The 22,933-nt window shown below is 40.1% G+C and overlaps 2 protein-coding genes across 3 annotated transcripts in view; one reads left to right on the top strand and one right to left on the bottom strand.

Moving 5' to 3' along the window:
• Positions 1 to 22,933, bottom strand: part of slc22a31 (solute carrier family 22 member 31) — a 284,522-nt gene that overhangs the window by 253,820 nt on the left and 7,769 nt on the right. Inside the window, exons 4-9 of one of the 2 annotated variants that reach the window (XR_012591405.1) lie at positions 22,598 to 22,766; positions 21,763 to 21,908; positions 20,705 to 20,813; positions 20,411 to 20,625; positions 19,995 to 20,106; positions 18,521 to 19,881 (exon numbers count right to left, since the gene is read on the bottom strand). Coding sequence is in view for 1 of the 2 variants with exons in the window: in XM_074615639.1 (XP_074471740.1) it covers positions 19,437 to 19,881; positions 19,995 to 20,106; positions 20,411 to 20,625; positions 20,705 to 20,813; positions 21,763 to 21,908; positions 22,598 to 22,766 (1,196 nt within the window). In the remaining variant the exon portion in view is untranslated. Of the gene's footprint in view, positions 1 to 16,354; positions 19,882 to 19,994; positions 20,107 to 20,410; positions 20,626 to 20,704; positions 20,814 to 21,762; positions 21,909 to 22,597; positions 22,767 to 22,933 lie in introns of those variants that run through there. The other variant, XM_074615639.1, reaches the window with a different exon arrangement.
• dpep1 (dipeptidase 1) lies at positions 5,244 to 16,148 on the top strand. Its single transcript, XM_074615736.1, has 10 exons — positions 5,244 to 6,735; positions 6,978 to 7,104; positions 8,736 to 8,868; positions 8,973 to 9,123; positions 10,790 to 10,859; positions 12,198 to 12,374; positions 13,610 to 13,694; positions 13,816 to 13,891; positions 14,690 to 14,825; positions 15,880 to 16,148. Exons 1-10 carry the CDS (start codon positions 6,608 to 6,610, stop codon positions 16,057 to 16,059), a joined length of 1,263 nt encoding a protein of 420 aa, XP_074471837.1. The 5' UTR covers positions 5,244 to 6,607; the 3' UTR covers positions 16,060 to 16,148.

Genomic DNA, 22,933 nt, shown 5'->3' with positions numbered 1-22,933 from the left:
CGCTCCAAGCGCACTACTCTAGCGCTCCAAGCGCAGCGTTCCAAACGCTTTAACAGAAAGTCTTTACTTTTGCAACATTTATCACTACAAAGGAGATTCAGCACAACAAGAGAGATAATTTAGAGTAAGCCAATATGCAGAGTTCGATACAACAGGTTCTGCTTACCTTTAAGATTTCAGGGATCCCTTTCTCTCTCTCGCCGGTCTGGCTGTCCTTTGGACACGCTTCTCAATGCCGAAGATCACGTCGGGGTCACCAATTGAAGGAACTGGCCTTCTACCTCCAAGAGGTCAAGGCCCAGTTACGTGTTGGTTAATCTTGTGTGACAAAGAGATTTTCCAAACAGACGGGTTAAAGCATAATAATACAATTTATTCCGAACAATTAATGTTGCATAAGTAAAAATAAAAGAGTTTACAGATATCTGGATCCAATCAACATGTCCCTGACAACATACAGTGCATGGGTCAGTTCGTGAAGTCTGAACCCCGAGCTATCCCTGATCCAGCCTATTCATAGTTTACACAATATTAATATTCATGAACTTATGGCGCGTGATGTTTCTGCTGCACGTCTTCTTCGTTATCTCCTTCTGACTCCTTCCTCTTCTTGACCTTGCAAAGGAAAAACAGCACCTGCTACCTCCCTTTCCTCACAATCACTATATTCATAACAAATCCAACAGTCAGGTTATTGCAGGTCATTGTAAGCACTTTTGTACATAATAAATCCAACAGTGTATAGTTTAGATGAATGTACAGTAGGTATTTTATTCAAAATGAAAAGTTGTGTCTGTTGCTAGGAGGATTCTGAGGGGGAGAGGTTGATGTCATACCACATCAGGATTTTATCTCAAGCTATGTGGGTCTGTTCGTTTATATTTGCACCTACTCACCTACAGACGCACACAACCCGGGAATATTTTGTTCTGTATTCTCTTGATACTCTTCAGTTTGTAGTAAAATATCTAGTGTTTACAGGTCTGTGCATTGTACATTCCACTGCCTCAAGCATCATTTTGAGGATAATCAATAAAACAAAAGGATCACAGCATGCAGTGTCACACTCAAGCTTGGACAAACAAGAAAGGACCATACATGAGTTGTAACTAAAAATCAGTTTATTTTTGTCAGTATAACAGGAAGCAAACTTACGACAAATTACGCACAACAAGTCTGGAGCCGTTGGAAGACAGAAAGATTGACTGACCTGAATTCCCCTGAAAAACTGACTCAACCCTCCAGCCAACGGCACAATCCTTCCTGCTTTTAATTTGGTGAACAGGCACTTTTTAGAGCGATAAGCCACATGATCAATGGTATTATGTACCATTTGTAAGTTTTTGCGTTGTAAATTGTAAGTACATACAGAGAGATGCAAAACCGGAGTCAAATTCCTTGTATATACAGACGTAGGCAAAGTTGTTGGTAACGTTCCGTTAAAGAGTGAAAAACCCACAATGGTCACTGAAATAACTTGAAACTGACAAAAGTAATAATAAATAAAAATTCACTGAAAATTAACTAATGAAAATCAGATATTGTTTTTGAATTGTGGTTCAACAGAATCATTTTAAAAAACAAACTGATGAAACTGGCCAGGACAAAAATGATGGTAGCCCTAGAAAAGATTGAAAATAATTTGACCATAGGGACATGTTAAACTAAGGTGTGTCCTGTAATTAGCATCACAGGTGTCTTCAAACTTGTAATCAGTCAGTCTGCCTATTTAAAGGGTGAAAAGTAGTCACTGTGCTGTTTGGCATCATGGTGTGTACCACACTGAACATGGACCACAGAAAGCTAAGGAGAGAGTTGTCTCAGGAGATCAGAAAGAACATTATAGACCTTCATGTTAAAGGTAAAGGCTATAAGACCATCTCCAAGTAGCTTGACGTTCCTGTGACTACAGCTGCACATATTATTCAGAAGTTTAAGGTCCATGGGACTGTAGCCAACCTCCCTGGACGTGGCCGCAAGAGGAAAATTGATGACATATTGAAGAGACGGATAATACGAATGGTAACCAAAGAGCCCAGAACAACTTCCAAAGAGATTAGAGGTTAACTCCAAGGTCAAGGTACATCAGTGTCAGATCGCACCATCCGTCACTGTTTGAGCCAAAGTGGACTTAATGGAAGACAACCAAGGAGGACACCAAATCATAAAAAAGCGAGACTGGAATTTTCCAAAATGCATATTGACAAGCCACAAAGCTTCTGGGAGAATGTCCTTTGGACAGATGAGACAAAACTGGAGCTTTTTGGCAAGTCACATCAGCTCTATGTTCACAGACGAAGAGATGAAGCATCCAAAGAAAAGAACACTGTACCTAATGTGAAACATGGAGGAGGCTCGGTTATGTTATGGGGCTGCTTTGTTGCTTCTGGCACAGGGTGTCTTGAATCTGTGCAGGGTGCAATGAAATCTCAAGACTATCAAGGCATTCTGGAGCGAAATGTGCTGCCCAGTGTCAGAAAGCTTGGTCTCAGTTGCAGGTCATGGGTCCTCAAACAGGATAATGACCCAAAACACAGCTAAAAACACCCAAGAATGGCTAAGAACAAAACATTGGACTATTCTGAAGTGGCCTTCTATGAGCCCTGATCTAAATCCTATTGAACATCTGTGGAAGGAGCTGAAACATGCAGTCTGGAGAAGGCACCCTTCAAACCTGAGACAGCTGGAGCAGTTTGCTCACGAGGAGTGGGCCAACATACCTGTCGACAGGTGCAGAAGTCTCATTGAGAGTTACAGAAATCACTTGATTGCAGTGATTGCCTCAAAAGGTTGTGCAACAAAATATTAAGTTAATGTTACCATCATTTTTGTCTAGGCCAGTTTCATTAGTTTGTTTTTTTAAATGATTCTGCTGAACCATAATTCAAAAACAATATCTGATTTTCATTAGTTAATTTTCAGTGAATTTTTATTTATTATTACTTTTGTCAGTTTCAAGTTATTTCAGTGACCTTTGTGGGTTTTTCTCTCTTTAACGGAACGTTACCAACAACTTTGCCTACGTCTGTATGTACTTAGCAAATACAACTGATTCTGATTCTGAATTTGAACCTTGCAATCAAGCGGAACAGAAAATTCGAACAGTGGGACAATGCTTGAATTTCTTGTAATGTAGTCTACTGGTTTTAAATCATGATAACTCTCTTTATAGAAATGGTCTGCACAGGAATGTGTATAATTAGACCAGTTATGATTTCTTCTCTGTGTCGGAATAATCAACCTTTAACCAACTTTAACTTTGGTCTGGAAGACATTTAATATATGACATAAAGAATTACATAATTTCCCCGTGACCATTATTTTTCAGGATGCAGCTGGAGAATGAGAACAGTGTTTTATGGGCGAAGACATGTGACTGGTGTGACTGTGACGGGGGTTAACGTCGTTGCCTCAGTCTTCTCGTCAGTGACGCTTAAAGGACATGCAAGATATGTTTTAACCCTTAAATGGTCTTCTTCTTTACTGTTTGATAGAGCACATTTTTGTGTGTTATTATGTTTTTGAGTTGTCTGTCCCTCCGTCCATACATTCGTACATCCGTATGTATAGTCCATTCTCGTGAACTTGATATCTCAAGAACGCCTTGAGGGAATTTATTCAAATTCAAACATGCACTCGGACTCAAGGATGAACTGATTAGATTTTGGTGGTCAAAGGTCAAGGTCACTGCGACCTCATGTCCTTCCCATTCTCATGAACAATATATCTCAGGAATGCCTTTAGGGATTTTCTTAAAATTTGGCACAGATGTCTACTTGGACTCTAAGATGAATTGATTTGTTTTGGAGGTCAAAGGTTCAATTCAATTCAATTCAATTCAATTTATTTTTGTATAGCGTCAAATCACAACAGAAGTTATCTCAAGACGCTATATATGTAGAGCAGGTCTTAGACCATACACCATAGTTTAGAGACCCAACAAGATCCACCAAGCGCGCTGTGGCCAGGAAAAACTCCCCGATTACTGGGAAGAAACCTGGAGCAGAACCGGGCTCTGGTTGGGGCGGCCATCTGCCGAGACCGGTTGGGGGGATAGATAGATAGAGAGAGAGAGGGAGAGGGAGAGAGATAGGCAAGCAGCCACAATAATAGCCTAGCAGCTGTAATAACTAATACAAGTAGGACTGATAACACAAAACCAATAGTAGTGGATGTAAAAGAGTGATAATACAACTATCGGAATTGATATCATTGGGTCGTCCTCAGACGGGCTTTCAAGCGGAGCTTCCAGCTGTCTCAGTCCACCATACATCTGGCTAGCTCGCCAGCACTGTCCAGCATCTCTCCTCAGTACGTCCATGTATGTTGGTGTGGGACGTCCCTGTGATCGATGCCCGTGCGTTGGTTCCCGCAGCACCAGCATGCTTGCTGGGAATCCTTGATGTCTTTGGCAGTGACCGAGAAGTGTCATTCTCCAGGCTGCCACTTTGTCACTAAATGTTGGTAGTCCCTCATTAGCATTGGTAGTCCCTCGTACAGATGTAGTTAATTAATGATGGTAGCAGTTGGTGTCAAGCAGGCACCGGACGTGGTAGCAGATGCAGCCACAATACCGGAGACATCCAGATCCAGGTGAAACCCCGCTCCAAGTGTGCCCTAGCTCCAGGTATAACCTCGCTCCAGGTGTGGCCCACTCCAGGTATAACCTCGCTCCAGGTGTGACCCCGCTCCACGGTTACCTGCGAGACAAGGAGGCACAAGGACTCCCGGGAAGGAATGAAGTTAGTAACAATGAATGGGACATGAGTATATACAGAAGGAGAGAGGAGCTCAGTGTGTCATAGGAAGTCCCCCGGCAGTCTATGCCTATAGCAGCTTAAGTATAAACGTTATCAAAGAGGAAAGTCTTTAGCCTACTCTTAAATGTAGAGACGGTGTCTGCCTCCCGGACTGAAACTGGGAGCTGGTTCCAGAGAAGAGGAGCTTGATAGCTGAAGGCTCTGGCTCCCATTCTACTTTTGGAGACTCTAGGAACCTCAAGTAACCCTGCATTCTGTGAGCGCAGTGCTCTAGTGGGGTAATAGGGTACTATGAGCTCTTTAAGATATGATGGGGCCTGACCGTTTAGCGCTTTGTAGGAGAGGAGGACGATTTTAAATCTATTCTGGATTTTACAGGCAGCCAGTGCAGAGAAGCTAATACAGGCGTAATATGATCTCTTTTTCTAGTTCTAGTCAGTACACGTGCTGCAGCATTCTGGATCAACTGGAGAGTCTTAAGAGACTTATTGGAGCAGCCTGATAATAAGGAATTGCAGTAATCGAGCCTAGAGGTAACAAATGCATGGACACATTTTTCTGCATCATTTTGACACAGGATGTGCCTGATCTTCGCAATGTTACGTAGATGAAAGAAGGCAGTCCTTGAGGTTTGTTTTATGTGGGAATTAAAGGACATATCCTGATCAAAGATAACTCCCAAATGCCTTACGGTGGTGCTGGAGGCCAGGGCAATGCTATCTAGAGTAACTATATCATTAGATAATTTGTTTCGGAGGCGCTCAGGGCCAAGTACAATAACTTCAGTTTTGTCTGAGTTCTAAAGGTCAAGGTCGCTGTGACCTCACAAAACATGATTTTTTGGCCATAACTCAAGAATTCATATGCTAATTATGACAGTTTTACACAAATATATAATAGGATTAAATGTTGAAGTGATGACATTTTAGACAGACATGGATTTAAACTGCAACTTGACAGGTTGGCGGAGTTATACAACCACAGCAGGTATTTCTAATTTTACTTGAATGGAGAAATATGTATGGAGATAAATGTACTTTTACTGTCAATCGTTTGGTAGTTTGGTAGAGGCTCATAAATAAAGTGTGGTCATTTGAAAAACAAAAGATGGTTATTATAGGTGTTGCCCAAAGCAACTACGAAATGCAAATAAATAATTAAAAATAATAAATTTCTCTGAAATATTTAGATGTGAGTGTTCAGTGGGTGTTATACAGTATATATATATACTGTGTATATATATTTATATATATATTATTAATTGAGTTTCAGTTCATGTGAGGATCTATAGTATAAATCTCTTCTACATATGAAAGTGTAACTTTGTGTGAAACTCACAATCACAATGAAGATGGTTAAAGTGCTCCAGACTGCTGTGCTGGTTCTGCTGAGCAGTTATGAAATGACATATGTAAAACTGAGATATTCTTGTCAAAAGGATATGTTGTAAACAAAGCAGTGGGAATTTACATTATACATTAACCAAATGCATTGCTTAACTGTAGAGATTGTACGAATTATTAAGCCACTGTGACTGTTTATGACTGCAGACGCTGTAATGAGAAACAGACTCAAGACAGAGGAGGAGCGATGAGCAGAGTTGATCTTCAGGGGACAGAAAGCTGGAGTGAGAATCTGAGAGAATCTGCACAGATGCAAACAAAAAACTAAAAGATTAGCAAAGGGCAACCTGAAGAGAAATTTATTCCAGCAGCAGTTTGTAAAATCAGGATTACTCAGAGCTGAAACAAAGGTCAAGAAGTGTAATATATTGCTACAGAGAAGAAAGTTTAGGGTCTCAAAGAAAAAAAGAGCATTGTGTTTAACATTGTGTCAAAGTTTAAGAAATGCTGTCAAAGGTTATCTCAACTGCATATTTGGCGCTGTGGATCAGTTCTTGTGTCATCACCGCGGCTGAGGATCCGTACATGACCAGGGCTCTGGAGCTGATGTCTGAGACCCCACTCATTGACGGGTAAGTGGAAATGTCTTTTGTATAAAGTAAACTGTGCTTTGCATGACAGTTCTAATGATGTGCTGTTTGCCAAATGTGCCCTAATGTTCTGTAGTAAAAGCTCACTTCTGGAAGCAATTTCTAGCGCTGGTCTGTGCAAAAATGCAGTTTTCCTCCCTGCTGCCAAATCACAGTTTATGATGAGAGTTTTGAGAAAAAAGGCTTCTGTGAGGGTTTGACCTTTTTACTTTCTGGTCTTTCAGCCATAATGACCTGCCTTGGCAGTTTCGAAAGCAATTCAACAACGAGCTCAACAAAGTGGATCTCTACACGCTGGAAAACACACACACCAACATCCCTAAGATCAAGGAGGGACGGCTGGGAGCGCAAGTACGTACAGAACATAATGTACAGGGAACTGGGAAATTAAAGGAAACTCCATTCAAAGTCAAGTGCTACTTTATCTGCCGGGTGACGTGTCCTATCTTCAAAACTGCTTCACATTTCCCACATTTTCTTAAGATAATATTGAAGTTACAATCTTGTGTTATCACTGAGAGGTGTAAGGGTTATCTCTCAAAACATCAGGGGTCTTATTCACATCATTCTGAGAATACTCTGAGAGCTCTTAACTTAGCCCTTAGCTTAGCCCAGCTTAGGAGGGATTTAGGAAACTTGTCAGAGCAACTCTGAGTAAGGAAGGGCCAGAAACCTTTCCCTCAGTGAGGAGGTGGGGTTGACCCCGTTGCCAGGTATGACACATTCTTTTAAAAAGGTGTGATTGGTTGATCAAAAAGAGAGAAAAATGCACTGTTAGTGATAATGAGCATAGAATGGACAGTGAAATCGATAATAATAATAAACTTTATTTATATAAGCAGGTTTACAAAGTGCTTCACAGACTTAGAAACAGAAAGTACACTGGGCAATTACAAATTAGAAAGTTTAATGCAGACAAGAAATAGAAACATAGAGAAAAGACAATGAATAAAAATCTTAAGAATAGATCGATGAATAAAATCATAAAACAAAAAGAAAAACTCTGATTAAAAGCTATTTCATAATAATTAGTTTTTAAAAGAGTACACTGCGGTAATAGAAATGTATGCATATAATGTAGTCTCTATTAAGACATGGAGTAATTATTATATTATTTTATGTAATAAACTTCTCTGTTGAATAAATTGTAAGCCCATAAAAAACAAAAAATTTGAATAGTTCCTCCGCGGATTGGTATCAGCCCGAAAACTGACCTTATTAAGTAGATCGAGTTATGGCCAGACTGAGCCACCAGCTCAGTTTCTAGTGGCCACAGCGATCCCTGGTCTCATGTTATCTTACATAGAACTGATTCAGATCAGTTGTTAGGTTGTTAGGTTATGGTGAGAAAAGTCAGATCAGCGCATCCAGAATTGTGATACACATGTATTCATCTGATTAAACATTCGTCTTTATTTTGATGCGCTCATCATTATAAATTATGATAATTGGATGGACCTCGCTGAGAATACAGAGGGAGATTAATTCAATGCCAGTCTTGGCATCCAGTTTTTAACAGCTACCACACTATCATAAAAATCACCTGACTGGATTTTGGGGCCTTGACCTTGACAAAACTACCCTTTCATATTATGCAAACTGGAGTTAAGAAACCCTTAATTTGGAAAGCACCACGTTCAAAAAACTCTTTATGTTGAATGTAATTGTTTAAAATAAGCCAAGGCCATGATTTCTTCTATATCTCTCAGGCCTCATTGTAATCTGTTGTGTGTAATTGTTGATAATTAACTGTGTATTTCCATTTTACATATTTTCATGCAGCCGTTTTCCAGGTGAGCTCTTTTAAAACAGACACTGTGTCTAACACTCCAGGTTATATAAGCAACACATACATAATCGATCATCAATCAAGCAATTAAAAGAGGATGTGGTTCTAATAAGGAACGTAGCAGCTCTGTAAACTTTCCCCGGATACAAAGCGGTGCTGATAATTCATACATTATCTTTTGTTCCTCTTTCAGTTCTGGTCGGCGTATGTTCCCTGTGAGACTCAGTACAAAGATGCTGTCAGACAAACACTGGAGCAGATCGATGTGGTTCACAGGATGTGTCAGAAATACCCAGAAGTCTTCATGTTTGCCACCAGTAGCCAAGGTGAGACTTTTAGTAGTAGTGCTAGTAATCCCAGAGACATGTGCCACCTCTACTCTGTTCATACCTCTGAATCAACCATCATCTCTCATGTCTGCGCTGCACAGACATCATGGAGGCCTTCAACATGAACAAGACAGCCAGTCTGATCGGGGTGGAGGGGGGTCACTCGCTCGATAGCAGTCTGGGCACCCTGCGCACCATGTACCAGCTGGGGGTCCGCTACCTCACACTCACACACTCCTGCAACACACCCTGGTAAGAGCCAGCATTTACGCCATCAAACACGCAAAGGGAAAATTCACACACTTGACCTTCAAACAGTCACACAGGCGTCGCACGTGTGACGTAAATGTGTGGGAGTGGATTTGCGTTCCTGAGCAAGTGGTGAAGTAAGTATTCAGATCCTTTAGATAGATTGATAGATGTACTTTATTTATCCCAATTTGGGAAATTCTTGTGTTACAGCAGCAGGTTATCCAGGCATTGAACAGTTAATACACAGTAAATATACATGTCAACACTAGAGATAAATATCTAGCTTTTATTTTATCATTAGATAATTGGTACCCAGAACTCAAAATGATTCAGTTTACTGTTACTTAAAGATGAAGTAGGTAAGATTGAAGCAAATATGAAATTTATTTTTATAAAACGGTCACTATATTCTGACAGTAGTACATGAGACAGGTAATCTGAAAAAAATCATGTTCCTCTGTGTCCTCCGGTGCTCCTAACGGCATCTGCTAGATTTCATCGACTGGAGGAAAACAACCAATCAGAGCCAAGCTGGAGCCTGCCGTCTCTGAGCGGCTCTCAATCACTCGCGAACTCCGATCAAACGGTCAAACTAGGCAGCGCTGATCAAATTTGATCAATATTCTGTTACTGTAATGCCTATTTCTCATCTCAAATGTTTTCAGAAACATCTTGTAGTGTACTGTTTAGCTGTAAAATGAGAACGTTTGTGACCCGGCAGCCATGTTGAGATCTGTTGAGGAAATACCAAGCACCGCCCACCACCCGGAGCACAGCCAATAGGAACGCTCTCTCTCTGAAATGACCTGTGATTGGTCAAAGTATTATTAATAGATTTTTTAAAGCCTGAACACAGAGCCATGAGGAGGTGCAGAAGTCTATATCAGTCTATATCAGTCATATTCTAGTAGCTTTTCATATGTTTTGTATGTAAAGTCACTATTGCTGTCAAATAAATGTAGTGGAGTAAAAAGTACAAACTAGCATTAAATGTAATACTCAAGGAAAGTACAAGTACCTCAGATAAATGTATTTAATTACATTTTACCACTGCCCTGAGCGCACAGACACATGCGGTAAACATACATAAGGTAAAGAGCTGTCTTACATAAAGCACATAAAGGCTAATTCTCACAGTTATTCAATTGAAACAATTGACAAACTGTTTTTCTTTTCACACAGCTTTCTTTCTAATTTAGTGATATTTTACTTGAGTAGAAGTAACAACAAAAAGCGTAGCTACAGCACACTGAAAACGGTCTTTCAGTGCGGCTCGGTCATATCTGTGTGGTGTGTTACCATCAGACATCACGGTCTGTTGAGGTTGAGCTGTGGGGAGTTCGGGGATTCCTGCAGCAGTATCAGATTCCCTGGGAGAGCCAGTTTGGCACTGAAACGCTTTGCCTGATCACTTTAGGTGGAAGTGTTGAAGGAAACCTTATGAACTTTAACTAAGGAAATGATAAAAAAAATCTCCCTGACAGCTCCTAAACTGTATCTGTGTATTTTTTCACCTGACTATTGTTTACTTCTTTGGTCTGTATGATTTCAGAATATATACTTAGCTACTACCACTATGACATTGCAAAATACAGTATGTGGCCTTTGAATCACCAAATGTTCTTGGGAATAACGTCTTTAAAGTAACTGTTTCTTTTATTGTCAGGGCGGATAACTGGCTTGTCGACACTGGATCAGAGCCATCTGAACATAATGGCCTGTCTCCGTTTGGCAAGGTCAGTGAACAATCAGGGATGCTTTAAAAGTGTTATAAAAGTGTTATAAGTTACAGATTAGTGTCTTAAACATGTTCTTTTGTTTACTACCAATTTAAGTTTATTACAAGCACGACCAAACATTACTTCAACATCACAAGATGTGTAACAATAAAACGTGCACTCGCAATTTGAATGAGGCCTTTTTCTACTACAAATGTGTTTTAGCAATCATAATGACATAAACATTAAACATAAATATAAGAAAATAATATAAGAAATATCTATATGACAATCAATTAAAATACTTAATTGCAATTAATCGCATGATTGTCCATGACTAATCATGATTAATCACAAATTAATCACACATTTTTTATCTGTTCAAAATGTACCTTAAAGGAAGATTTGTCGAGTATTTAATACTCTTATCAACATGGGAGTGGGAAAATATGCTGCTTTGTGCAAATGTATGTATATATTTATTATTGGGAATCAATTAACAACACAAAACAATGACAAATATTGTTCAGTAACCCTCACAGGTACTGCATTTAAGATTAAAAATATGCTCAAATCATAACATGGCAAACTGCAGCCCAACAAGCAACAACAGCTGTCAGTGTGTCAGTGTGTTGACTTGACTATGACTTGCTCCAAACTGCCTGTGATTATCATAAAGTGGGCATGTCTGTAAAGGGGAGACTCGTGGTTACCCATAGAACCCATTTTCATTCACATATCTTGAGGTCAGAGGTCAAGGGACCCCTTTGACAATGGCCATGATAGTTTTTCCTCGCCAAAATTTAGCATATGTTTGGAGCGTTATTTAACCTCCTTCACGACAAGCTAGTGTGACATGGTTGGTACCAATAGATTCCTTTGTTTTTTTTAGTTTCATATGAAACCATAGGATATCTTCTCTCTGGCCTTAAAACTGAGCCCGCTACAACCTCCACAAAATTGATTGCGTTAATGCTTTAAAGAAATTAAACAAATGTATGCGTTATTATCACGTTAACTTTGACAGCCCTAGTAAATACAATTCATAAAGTATTGTTTTCTATTTTATACTGTGTTCATCCTACTAGATGGAGCCTAAAAAATTTACCCATTTTTTATTGTCCTACAACATTGAATCAAAGTAGATTAAATTAGGTTTTTTTGATGCTGGTCAACCGAAAAGTCAAAAAAGTGAAAACAAATCTCTTGAACAATACTTACTGTTATTTCATGAAGGAGGTAAACTAGTGACAGTATAAATAAAAGAAATAAGGATCTTAACAAGTTTTATATTTTTTGGTACCATAAACAGTTTAAATTGATCATAGAAATAATCATTGTTCTTGCCTACAACAGCAACTAGTGAAGGAAATGAACCGTCTGGGGATGCTGATCGACCTGGCTCATGTGACTGAAGCGGTGATGAACCAGGTGCTGGACATGTCTGTAGCTCCAGTCATCTTCAGCCACTCATCCGCCTACAGCATCTGTCCACACAAGAGGAACGTCCCCGATGACGTTCTCATGAGAGTGGTGAGTGTGTGTGTGTGTGTGTGGGTGTGTGTGTGTGTGTGTGTGTGGGGGGGGGGGTTTAAGAGTCACGAGACAAATCAGTTTTTTCATCAAATCATCTCACAACCCCTCAACGTTCTGCTATACAAATCTGTATTTATATAACCCAATATCACTAGTAACACATTTTCCTTAGGGGGCTTAACAATCTGTACAGGATACGACACACTCTGTCCTTTAGAGTACGACCCTCATATCGGATGAGGAAAAGCTTTCAGTTTAGAGGGGAACTACCAACTACTCATCTTAGTCGACTAACACTAATACAATTTTTTCGACTAATCAATTAGTTGATTTAATCTGTGAAACTGAGTTTCTCCACAAAGAATCACACAAAAGCACCACTTTAAATCTTGTGTTTACCAGAGATGTGCTCATAACTTTCTTAGAAATAAGTCATTCAGCATGAAAAAAAACATTAAAAACAAATAATCGACTAAAGAAATCTTAATCAACTAAGACCGAAACGACCGATTACTCGACTAAGAGGGGGCAGCCCTACTGGACACTGCTTTTGTTGTAAGGGATCACAAGCCAAAAAGGTTGGTTTAATTTATAACAATATACTGTAATTTATTAGCTTATCATGTTTACGAAAAAATGTAATCTTAAACATAACTAAATCTATAGTTATCTATAGAAAGTACAGATTTAGTGGAGTATGAAGTAGCAGAAAATATAAAGCAGAAGGTATCGTAAGACAGTAGTCAGCCTGACTGTCGTAACCACCAGCCTGCTGAAGCTGTTCAGCACTTTGAAAACACATCCTGCCTTTGCTGCTTGTTATCTCAGATAACACACCCGTAAATGCTCTATATAGCACCAGAGGGCTTAAATGGTTGTAAATTGGTGTCCAGTTCAACTGATACATGCAGTTTCCTGGATAAAGGCAATAAAACCGTAAACAAGAAGAGGGTTGTTGTGCAGCACTGTAAAATAGCAGATCAAAGTAACTCTGTTAACCAAGAGACATGCACTTTGATAAGAAAGCAGAGGTCAATACCCTCGTGCACTCGTTTAAATGCATCTCTTGGCCCCGGTCCTGTCTCTCCCTGTTCCTGTTCTGCACTTTCAGTCTCTGTAGAGCGTCTCCAGCCTAACAAAGCAGAAATGACAGAGTGTCTCGCTGCATCCTATAGATGAGTTTCTAGGTCAGCAAGTGTTTAACTGTCATGTAACTTCCTGTCTGTCTCCAGAATGAGACGGGAGGAATCATCATGGTGAACTTCTACAATGACTATGTGACCTGCAGCAAGACTGCTAACATCTCACATGTTGCAAGTAAACTACTGTTATTATGACCTTGACAACTGCTGTAAACTTGGTTAAATATTATCATTTATCTTTCTATGAGAAAAACCTTTCGTCATCTACTTTGTCATATTTACTGCTTTCATCATAGATCACTTTGACCATATAAAGAAAGTTGCCGGGGCTGGCATCATTGGTTTTGGTGGAGATTACGACGGGGTGACAAGGTGAGTTCAAAACATTCAAACTTGGACTAAAACATAAGCTTCTGGTCACAACACTCAGAAGATAAGTTTAATTAAAAGACAAGGGCTAACTAGGGCTGTCAATCGATTAAAAGATTTAATCGTGATTAATTGCATGATTGTCCATAGTTAATTGTGATTAATCGCAGATTAATGTACCTTAAAGGGAGATTTGTCAAGTATTTAATACTCTCATCAACATGGGAGTGGACAAATATGCTGCTTTGTGCAAATGTATGTATATATTTATTATTGGGATTCAATTAACAACAAAACAATGACAAATAGTCCAGAAACCCTCACAGGTACTGCATTTAGCATAAAAAATATGCTCAAATCATAACATGGCAAACTGCAGCCCAACAAGCAACAACAGCTGTCAGTGTGTCAGTGTGCTGACTTGACTATGACTTGCCCCAAACTGCATGTGATTATCATAAAGTGGGCATATCTGTAAAGGGGAGACTCGTGGGTAACCATTTTTATTCACATATCTTGAGGTCAGAGGTCAAGGGAGCCCTTTGAAAATGGCCATGCCAGTTTTTCCTCGGCAATATTTAGCACACATTTGAGTGTTGTTTAGCCTCCTTTGCAACAAGCTTTGGTAATGTGAGCAGCAGAGTGCAAAACCACAACACCGCCAGCCGCTGTCTGACTTCTGTTTCTCTAGCACGGTACTGGGTTGCAATCTGCAACCACCCACACCACTAGATGTTGCCAAATCCTACACACTTCAGCTTTAAATGTGAAATCGTAATTCCCTGCATGTCATCCTCTCAGAGTACCAGAGGGCCTGGAGGACGTGTCCAAGGTGCCCAAATTGGTGGCTGAACTGCTGAGGAGAGGATGGACTGATGAGGAGGTCAAAGCTGCTCTGGGAAACAACCTGCTCAGAGTCCTAAGCAAGGCTGAGGAGGTGAGACACACACACAACTCGATGATGTCATCCGGGTTATCTTGATTTGGGCTTGGAGGCTATACATTTATAAACAGACAGCCTGAGTCACAAACTGGGGTGTAAAGTTTGAAAGACATGGGAGTCTGATGCTGCACTTCTGAGAATGGAAAGATTCCCATCTTTACACCCTGTGAGCATTGACATCATCAGAAAACTCAAGGCAGTTGTGGGATTGCAGAGATGGCCGTGTGAGGGTTAAAATTTGAGTTTGATTACTTTGAACGTGTCCTTTTGGCCGATAGTGATGTCACGGTGTACTGCCACACCCTGGACTACTTTTACTCTTTAAGGTCTTTCTTTGTAATCATGATATTCAGACATTTTCTACCCTATCAAAAGTACATTTATTCAAGTACTGTACTTGAGTATATCCAAGTTATGCTACTTTCTACTCCACTACATTGCAGAGATCATTTTTACTTTTTACTGCACTATATTTATTTCACAGCAGTAGTTAGATTAGGATTTTGCATACAAAATGTATGATGATCTTATACAATATGAGGGACTGTTGTAGAATCTACCATCAAACAGTATTTACAATTGTTAAAATTAGCTCCACCTCGACCAACTACAACAGTAAAATGACGCGTACACATTAATGCATCAGTAATAATCAATATATAATAGTATAACACTCACATGGGCCATTTTTCTGCATAATGAGTGCTTTTCATTTCGATAAAGGCAGAATGAGTTTTTTTTGTTAGTTGCGGTTTGTATTTTAATTTTTTTCCACAACAATGTAAATCAAAAGGACATAAAGCCAATCAGTCAAAAGCAGTAAAACAATTATATCTATACGTAGGCGCATTCAAATATTCAAATGAAAGGTTTGGATTTCTGTTAAGCAGCTTAAATACTGATTGAAGTCATAAAAGTAAATCAAATTGGCTCTTTTTATAATGGAGGGTTTGGTGCCTTGGTAGCAGGTGGACCCTGTGAGTGAACACACACCTGTCACAGTGCCTTTCTGTCTGCTGTCTGACAGTCTCATCTTTGTGTGCGTCAGGTCCGTGACGGTCTGAAAGACAAGAGTCCAGATGATTTTCCTATTCCATATGATGAGGTGAAGAACTCGTGTAGGACGAGATACGGTTACCCGAGCGCTGGAGCCGTCCACTCACTCAGCACGCTGGCCCTTCTGCTCACACTGGGTCTCCAGGCTCTAATCACATCAACAGCTTTATAAGCTGCTTATCAATACAACTGATGGAATGTACATCAAGAATTTGTCAATGAATAATAATAAAATCTGCTTTATATCTCACACCACCAACACCAAATAGTTTCAGTTTACTGTTTCAACGTTTTTAACCACTTGTATTTTTGTATTTCTAATGTTTTTCTGCATGTTAGTTTAGTAGAAAACTGTTTTGTGTTGTGGATTTCGCTTTTGTTTTGCGGCTTTTGCATTTGTTTTGTGGATTTTGCATTCGTGTTGTTGTTTTTTTTACAGTTATGATAACAAAGACAGGACACAGTGATTATCATGTCAGACCAAGTTGAGTTTATTGAACTCATCTGGCTGTTTTATCCCTCCATAACACCGTCAGATAGAGGCTGCTGTGGGCAAATGTTTGTGTGTGATGACAATAACATATGGACTAAGTCACACCAGTGTAATCTGAATGCAGATACACACACATCCAAAAATATTCCTCAACATCAGTATAGACATTTTCACAGGTAGTAGTACAGTACATTACATGTTCACAGCTCCATCTAGCGGTCTGAGAGGGTAACACCTAAAGAGATGCAAAACATCTCTGTGACCTCAACTTTGAATGTTAGGGATTTGCATGTTTTTAATTCAACTTTAACATTAGGTAGGTAGGAAAATTTGACTTTATGGCATGATTAAGATAAAAAACAAGGCAATATTTCTTAGTCACTAAGGTTTTCACTTGGCAAGGACATCGATAGGCAACAAGGCTATGAAAAGAGTTTCAACATAAACAAATGGTAATCTAATTTTCTTTGACCAATTGGAGGAGCTTCAATCAATACAAAAACATCTGTTTGCTCAGTGAAGGTAAAAGTATAAACTACCAAAGCACTTTCAGTAAACTATTACACAATGACATCTCCTGAAGGCCAAACAAGTGGTGTGTTTTTCTCCTATTACACACGGCAACCTTGTAGAGTTCAACATGCTTTCAGTAACAGTGTTGAAAGAACTAGTTTCACTTTACAAGATGTTATGGCATTAAAAGGCAGAATGTCTTCACTGTTAAATGTTAGATATAGAAGAACATGTTAAAAAAGACTCAGGTTGTATCAGGCAGTTATTGTGAAAATATCCCTTCTGATGCCCTTCAGTTAAAGGGATAGTTTGGGTGTTTTGAAGTGGGGTTGTATGAGGTACTTGTCCATAGTCAGTGTATTACCCACAGTAGATGACGGTCGGCACGCCTCCAGTTTGGAGAAACAGACAGGAGTTACCGCACGGAAGCAAAACTGTGCTGCTGTGGACGAGGCCGGCAGCAGACATATTTTAGCCACCAAAAAAATCAGTTTAAGTGTACGCTATATTTTGACTATTTTCGTTGCTTGACCTTGCCGTCAGACAGCCCTGGAGAACTGAAGCCATGGTATCCATCTATGCTCTTGCCAAAGCCAACAGAGTCCACTGAAAAAAACTGTAATTTTACCTCAAAGAACACGGTGTTGCTGGTCTACCGCAACCTCGATCGATTTGTTTTTGTGCTATTGTGTGACTGTTGAATCCAAACTAACCAAAGTCAAACAAAAACACAAACAAACTAATCAATCAAGGCTGCGGTAGACCAGCACCTCCATGTCCTGTGAGGTAAAAATACAGTTTTTTCCCAAATGGAGTCTAGTGGCTTCGGCGAGAACATAGATAACGGCTTCAGTTCCCTGTCGGAAACATATACTGCATGGCTGTCTCAGGGCAAGGTAAACCAGCAAAAATATTCTAAATATAGTATACTCTTAAATGGATATTTATTTATTTTTTATTTAGATGAGCCTTTCTTTCAGGTGGCTAAAATACATTTTGTTGCCGGCCTGACTATGGATAAAGTACCTCATACAACAATCAAACACCTGAACTATACCTTTTGAGGTTGGTCATGTTGAATTCTGAAGCATTGAAACCACACTTATCTCATTTCTTTTACTAATATAACACAAAAGGACACCATTCATAATCATTACAAGACACATTACAAGACAGAGGGGATTCACTTTTGGTCTGCCAGCTACAGTGGTAAGTACATTTGCAAATTCATCAGCTACTTTCAGTGTTTCAAGAGAAACGTAATGTAAAAATAGCACCTTTAAATAATAGTTTGTAACAAAGTGGTTTATGAAGTAGTCAGCCACAGACAGAGTTCACTGTCATCTGGTTAGTATCTGGTGCTATTTTCCCCACACAGATCACATCGTTAAATTCCGGCAAATACTTCTAAGTGAAATATTTGGGTTAACAAGGTTTGGTAGAGGCACAAGGAAGCATTAACCTATAATTACCGCCTTGCGGTTGTATGCCTCCGCCAACCAGTCAAGTTGCAGTTTACATCAATGTCTGTCCAAAATGTCATTACTACATCATTTTATCCTATTAGACGTGTGTGAAATTGTCATAATTCCTGAGTTACAGCCAAAAAGATGTTCTGTGAGGTAACAGTGTCTGTTCATCCTTACGTCCAAGTGGACATTTGTGCCGAATTTGAAAAAATTCCATCCAGGCGTTCCTGAGATGTCGCGTTCACGAGAATAGACCAGACAGACGGACAACCCGAAAACATAATGCCTCCAGCCACAACTGTCACCACCGCGGAAGCATAAAAAGCCAGAGGAATATCGTTTGACTCAGCCACCATATTCAATGACCATTGCATCATTTTAGTGCCCTCTTGTGTGCTTCACAAGTACAACAAGACTCCACAAAGACAATGTGAACTAGTCTTGTGTGTCCTCGGGATCCTCTCAGCACTGAGGCCCTGCTGGTGAATCAGACGGACGGACTTAATGAAAAGTGCACGAGTTACTATTAAATGGACAAAGGACTGCTTCTCACATGATCAACAGCAGCTGCACGATTGAGCGAGCTTCTCCGGTAAAACTAGTGTCTGACTGTTCGGTTTGAATGCCTCTACACAGACGAGCAGCGTGACCTCAACTGCATTGGCCAGAGTGTGAGCATTTTCAAGGGAATTTACCACACAAGAACCGGCATAACATGCAATGGGACATTCCAAGCCCTCACAAAAGGTTTGAACAACAAAAAACTGGAGCTAAAGAAGGCCACAGTTTTTCAGTGCATTACCTGAATCCACGTGAGCAAATGCCATAACACGATAACGGCTTCAAGAGTAAAATGCAACAACAAGAGACTGAAAATTGACAGACTTGGAGCCATCGCTCTAAAGTGCACTGCATTCAAAGCCAGGTCAGTTCTTCAGGTGAGTTAATCCAACCAGTGACTTGGACAATAGTTAAATGAAGGACGATGGTAGACTGTCGGTGGAGGTATTTCTAGAAGTAGGAAGGATAATCCAAGTCTGTACAAAGGAAGATGAGGAGGGTCTGTTAACAGAGTTAAGGAATGACCTCTCTCTCCGTCTCATTCTCTTGTTCCTGTGTTTCACTGTCTGACAGCAGAGGGGAATCAGTTGTCACAGCGATCCTATAAGGCAAACTATCTTTAGTCAACATCCTCCTGGTGGCAGAGACCAAGCGGGAATAATTATCAGGGTTGTAATCCGACAAAGGCTGCCGGTGGCACAGTAACGGCAGGTTGTCCCTGTCGGGCCGGGACAGGAAGAGAGGAGGCCGGCGCTGGTTCTCACCGTCCTTCAGGGAGTCTGGGAGCGGCTTGCGTTTGCTTTCAGGTAGGAGCATTATGCAGAGTACAGAGAGGACGGCGAAGGAGGCGAAGATGACATGGTGGAGAAAGTACCCGCCGTTATTCTGGAGCTCCATCAGGGAGGAGGCGGCCATGCCAACACAACCCGCTGCCAGCACCAGGCCGAGGCAACCACCTCTGACAGAGCGATAGAAGAGGAGAACCAAAATCAACAGGGGGAGGCATCAATGTGGAATGATCAGACAATACTTTACATCTTGTACACTTTGATCAAGAAGACAGATACTTACCGAACCACTGTTGGCATCACCTCACAGGCAAAGAATGCACTGAGCATGGCTAGAGCCTGAGAGAACAGCAGACCCAAGACAGAGAGCACCAACACCAGGCCTCCATGCAGATCTGACACAGAAAAAGGACAACAGACTAATTCATTTTCTGTGCAAAAATTATAACTGCAGCACAATTCATATCAGAGATAATCAACTATTTCTGGCCTGGGACCAAGAACTGGCATGATCCAAACCTTTAAACTTCATGTGAATATCAACATGTCATAATTTTATTTTCAAGAGCATGGGGGAAGCTTGAAATGGATTATATGCATATAAATCTCATGTTGGGACCTGACCCCTACAGTGTTTCCTTCATATCTAAGCTTGCAAAAACGATATGTTCCATTTCAAAAGATGGGGCTGTAACGTACACTGAGTGAGGGCCAGCAGCAGCAGCGATGACAGTCCAGTGATGATGGCAGAGAGCAGAAGCATACCACGCCGACCAAAGTGATTGACAGTCAAGCAGACGAAGATGCAGGCCAGAGCTCCGGTTATCACTCTGAGAAAGTAGCTGAAGTAGAAGTTGGAGGAATAACCGTACAGGTTTCTGGTGAAACAGTACTGGATGCCTGTTCCAATGAACCTGAAGGAGATACAAGAGAGTTGGAAAGCCTGTATTTTATGGACAAGTCAGGTGAACTTTCCTAAGTATAAAAACTCACAGCGTGAAACTGAGGATGAGGCAGTTCTTCCAGATAACACGAGTCCGACGCAGCTCCAGAACTGAAAAGTACTTTGGCCGACAGTCCTCTCCGTATGCTGAATCTATCTCTATAAACAGAAAAAGAGGATGAAAAAATACCTGGAAAGAATTCAACGCATCTCCTACGTCTAATTCAGGACGATATAAGGGATGGGTAAAAATCTATTTGTTACACATTCCACTAATGGCTGCCAGTATGCGTATTACAATCGCAATGAATCAACATATGAATTCAACTAGAATTACCACCTTGAGGTTGTATGCCTCTGCCAACAAGTCAAGTTGCAGTTTACATCCATGTCGGTGCAAAATGTCATTTTATCCAATTAGACATTTGTGAAATTGTGATAATTATCATATGAATTCTTGAGTTATGGCCTGAACTTTGACCATGTGGCAAATATTCAAATAATATTCAACTAATTCTCAGTGATTTTCGTTTAGTATTTTTGCTTGGAACGCACATCTCTAGTAGTATGCCATAAAACACTCAAAAAAGCTCATAGTATACTATACCATAAAATGTCAAAAAAGTCATATATGCCATGAAAATGTAAAAAAAAGAAAAGTCATAGTATAGTATGTCAAAAAAGTAGTAAAAAAAAAAGCCACGGTATAGTTTGTCGAAAAAAGTCATAGTATAGTAAGTCGAAAAAAAAGTCGTATATTATGTAAAAAAAAAATGATATAGTATGTCGAAAAATGAAGTCATAAAAAAGTCATAGTATATAAAATAATTTATAATTGAAAATAATCGTTAGTTTCAGCCCTAATTTGGAATCATGTGGGAATACTTAACTAACAGTTTGGGAAATGTTCAGCATTTTTCCTGTGCAGTAACATGGGAAACATAAAAAGAGACATCTCAGCCATGTTCTAGATAACGTTATATCAAGATAATTCTTGTTTTGTTGCCTGTTCCCAGTATTTTAATGGTTTATTACATGAATATTTTGAAACTTTTCTCATGAAGGAAGAAGTTTGAGACCAGTTTGTATCTGTGTGTGTATACTGTACCTGACAGAAGGGTTTCACCGGGGTAGATTTCATCTCGCAAACAAACACCGTTCCTGGTGGAGAATTCCTGGAGGCTCCTCTTCACTCGGGGGATCTGACCTGTGGCCAGCAGCCAGCGAGGAGACTCAGGAAACACTGACGCACAGCTGCGGAAAACAACTCTGTTATCATATCTTAGAGAGATACAGAGCTCAGACATTCTCTGTAACATTGACACAGATGGATGAAAAGATGAAAACATAAACAATGTGTTATTTTCCCCAGTACAATTTTTGGCAGGAAATAAGAAAAAGAAAGTCATCATCATACCCTTGTTTTCATTTATAAAGCCTTGCTTTCTAAGTAGCTCAGATATTTAACATCTTTCGTTGAGAGCACAGGATATATGAGCTTTATAAGCTCCTCATACAAACTCAAAACTGAGAAAAATGGCTTACTACTCTTATTCTTCTGAGGACTTTACGGTTCTTCTTGCTGATGTATAATACTTGTGGATTTTGTTTAAGTGTTTCTGTGTGTGTGCTAACTGTGTTGTTGTGATGTTGGATATTTGCTTTCAGTTCTCCCTCGTAAAAGCAATCTTGGTCTCAATGAGACTTTTCAGGAATAATAACTAAACTAAAAGAATTTTCCGAGTAGGATTGTATTTATTTAAGCATGTGGTTAAATGTCAATTCAGGTGTGGCTATTAAAAGGTGTGGGCTTGACACAGGAGCAACTCCAAATTGCAGACTGGTCAAACATCAATGTGAGATCACCACTGTAGAATAATAATCTGCCAAAAACACACATCCGCCTCCACCTCCGCATCCCAAAATATTGCCACCTGACTCACCACCAATAGGAAAGCAGCAGGAGCAGGGGCAAAGTGGCCACAGCCTGGAGAATGGGCCAATCGCGGCACAGGACGGCGATGCCCGGCAACAGCAGCTCTGCAAACACGGCGAAGAAGCTGCTGATCATGGCGACCATGAGACGATGTGGAGGGTCACAGAGCTCCAACCCTGAGAACGATGAGAACAGAGAGAGAGAGAGGAAAGACAGATAACACACATAAAAACACAGCTGAAGCAAAACTAATACATCTGTCCAAAACCAATTCATTTCCTGTCAGGACATGAACCCCTTCACACATAAAGCTACTGTAAGTATGTTGTAATATCTGTTTCTT

The sequence above is a fragment of the Sebastes fasciatus genome, chromosome 2, assembly GCF_043250625.1.
Source record: "Sebastes fasciatus isolate fSebFas1 chromosome 2, fSebFas1.pri, whole genome shotgun sequence".
NCBI lineage: Eukaryota > Metazoa > Chordata > Actinopteri > Perciformes > Sebastidae > Sebastes > Sebastes fasciatus.
The sequence above is the reverse complement of the archived record's forward strand: the minus strand, read 5'-3'. Positions and strand labels throughout refer to the sequence as shown.

What these genes read in the sequence shown, in the direction of transcription:
- dpep1 (XM_074615736.1), top strand. Translation starts at nt 6,608, where the DNA reads ATGCTGTCAAAGGTTATCTCAACTGCATATTTGGCGCTGTGGATCAGT. An exon ending in GAGACCCCACTCATTGACGG is followed by an intron (nt 6,736 to 6,977) that starts GTAAGTGGAAAT and finishes CTGGTCTTTCAG; the next exon opens with CCATAATGACCTGCCTTGGC. An exon ending in GTTTGCCACCAGTAGCCAAG is followed by an intron (nt 8,869 to 8,972) that starts GTGAGACTTTTA and finishes TGCGCTGCACAG; the next exon opens with ACATCATGGAGGCCTTCAAC.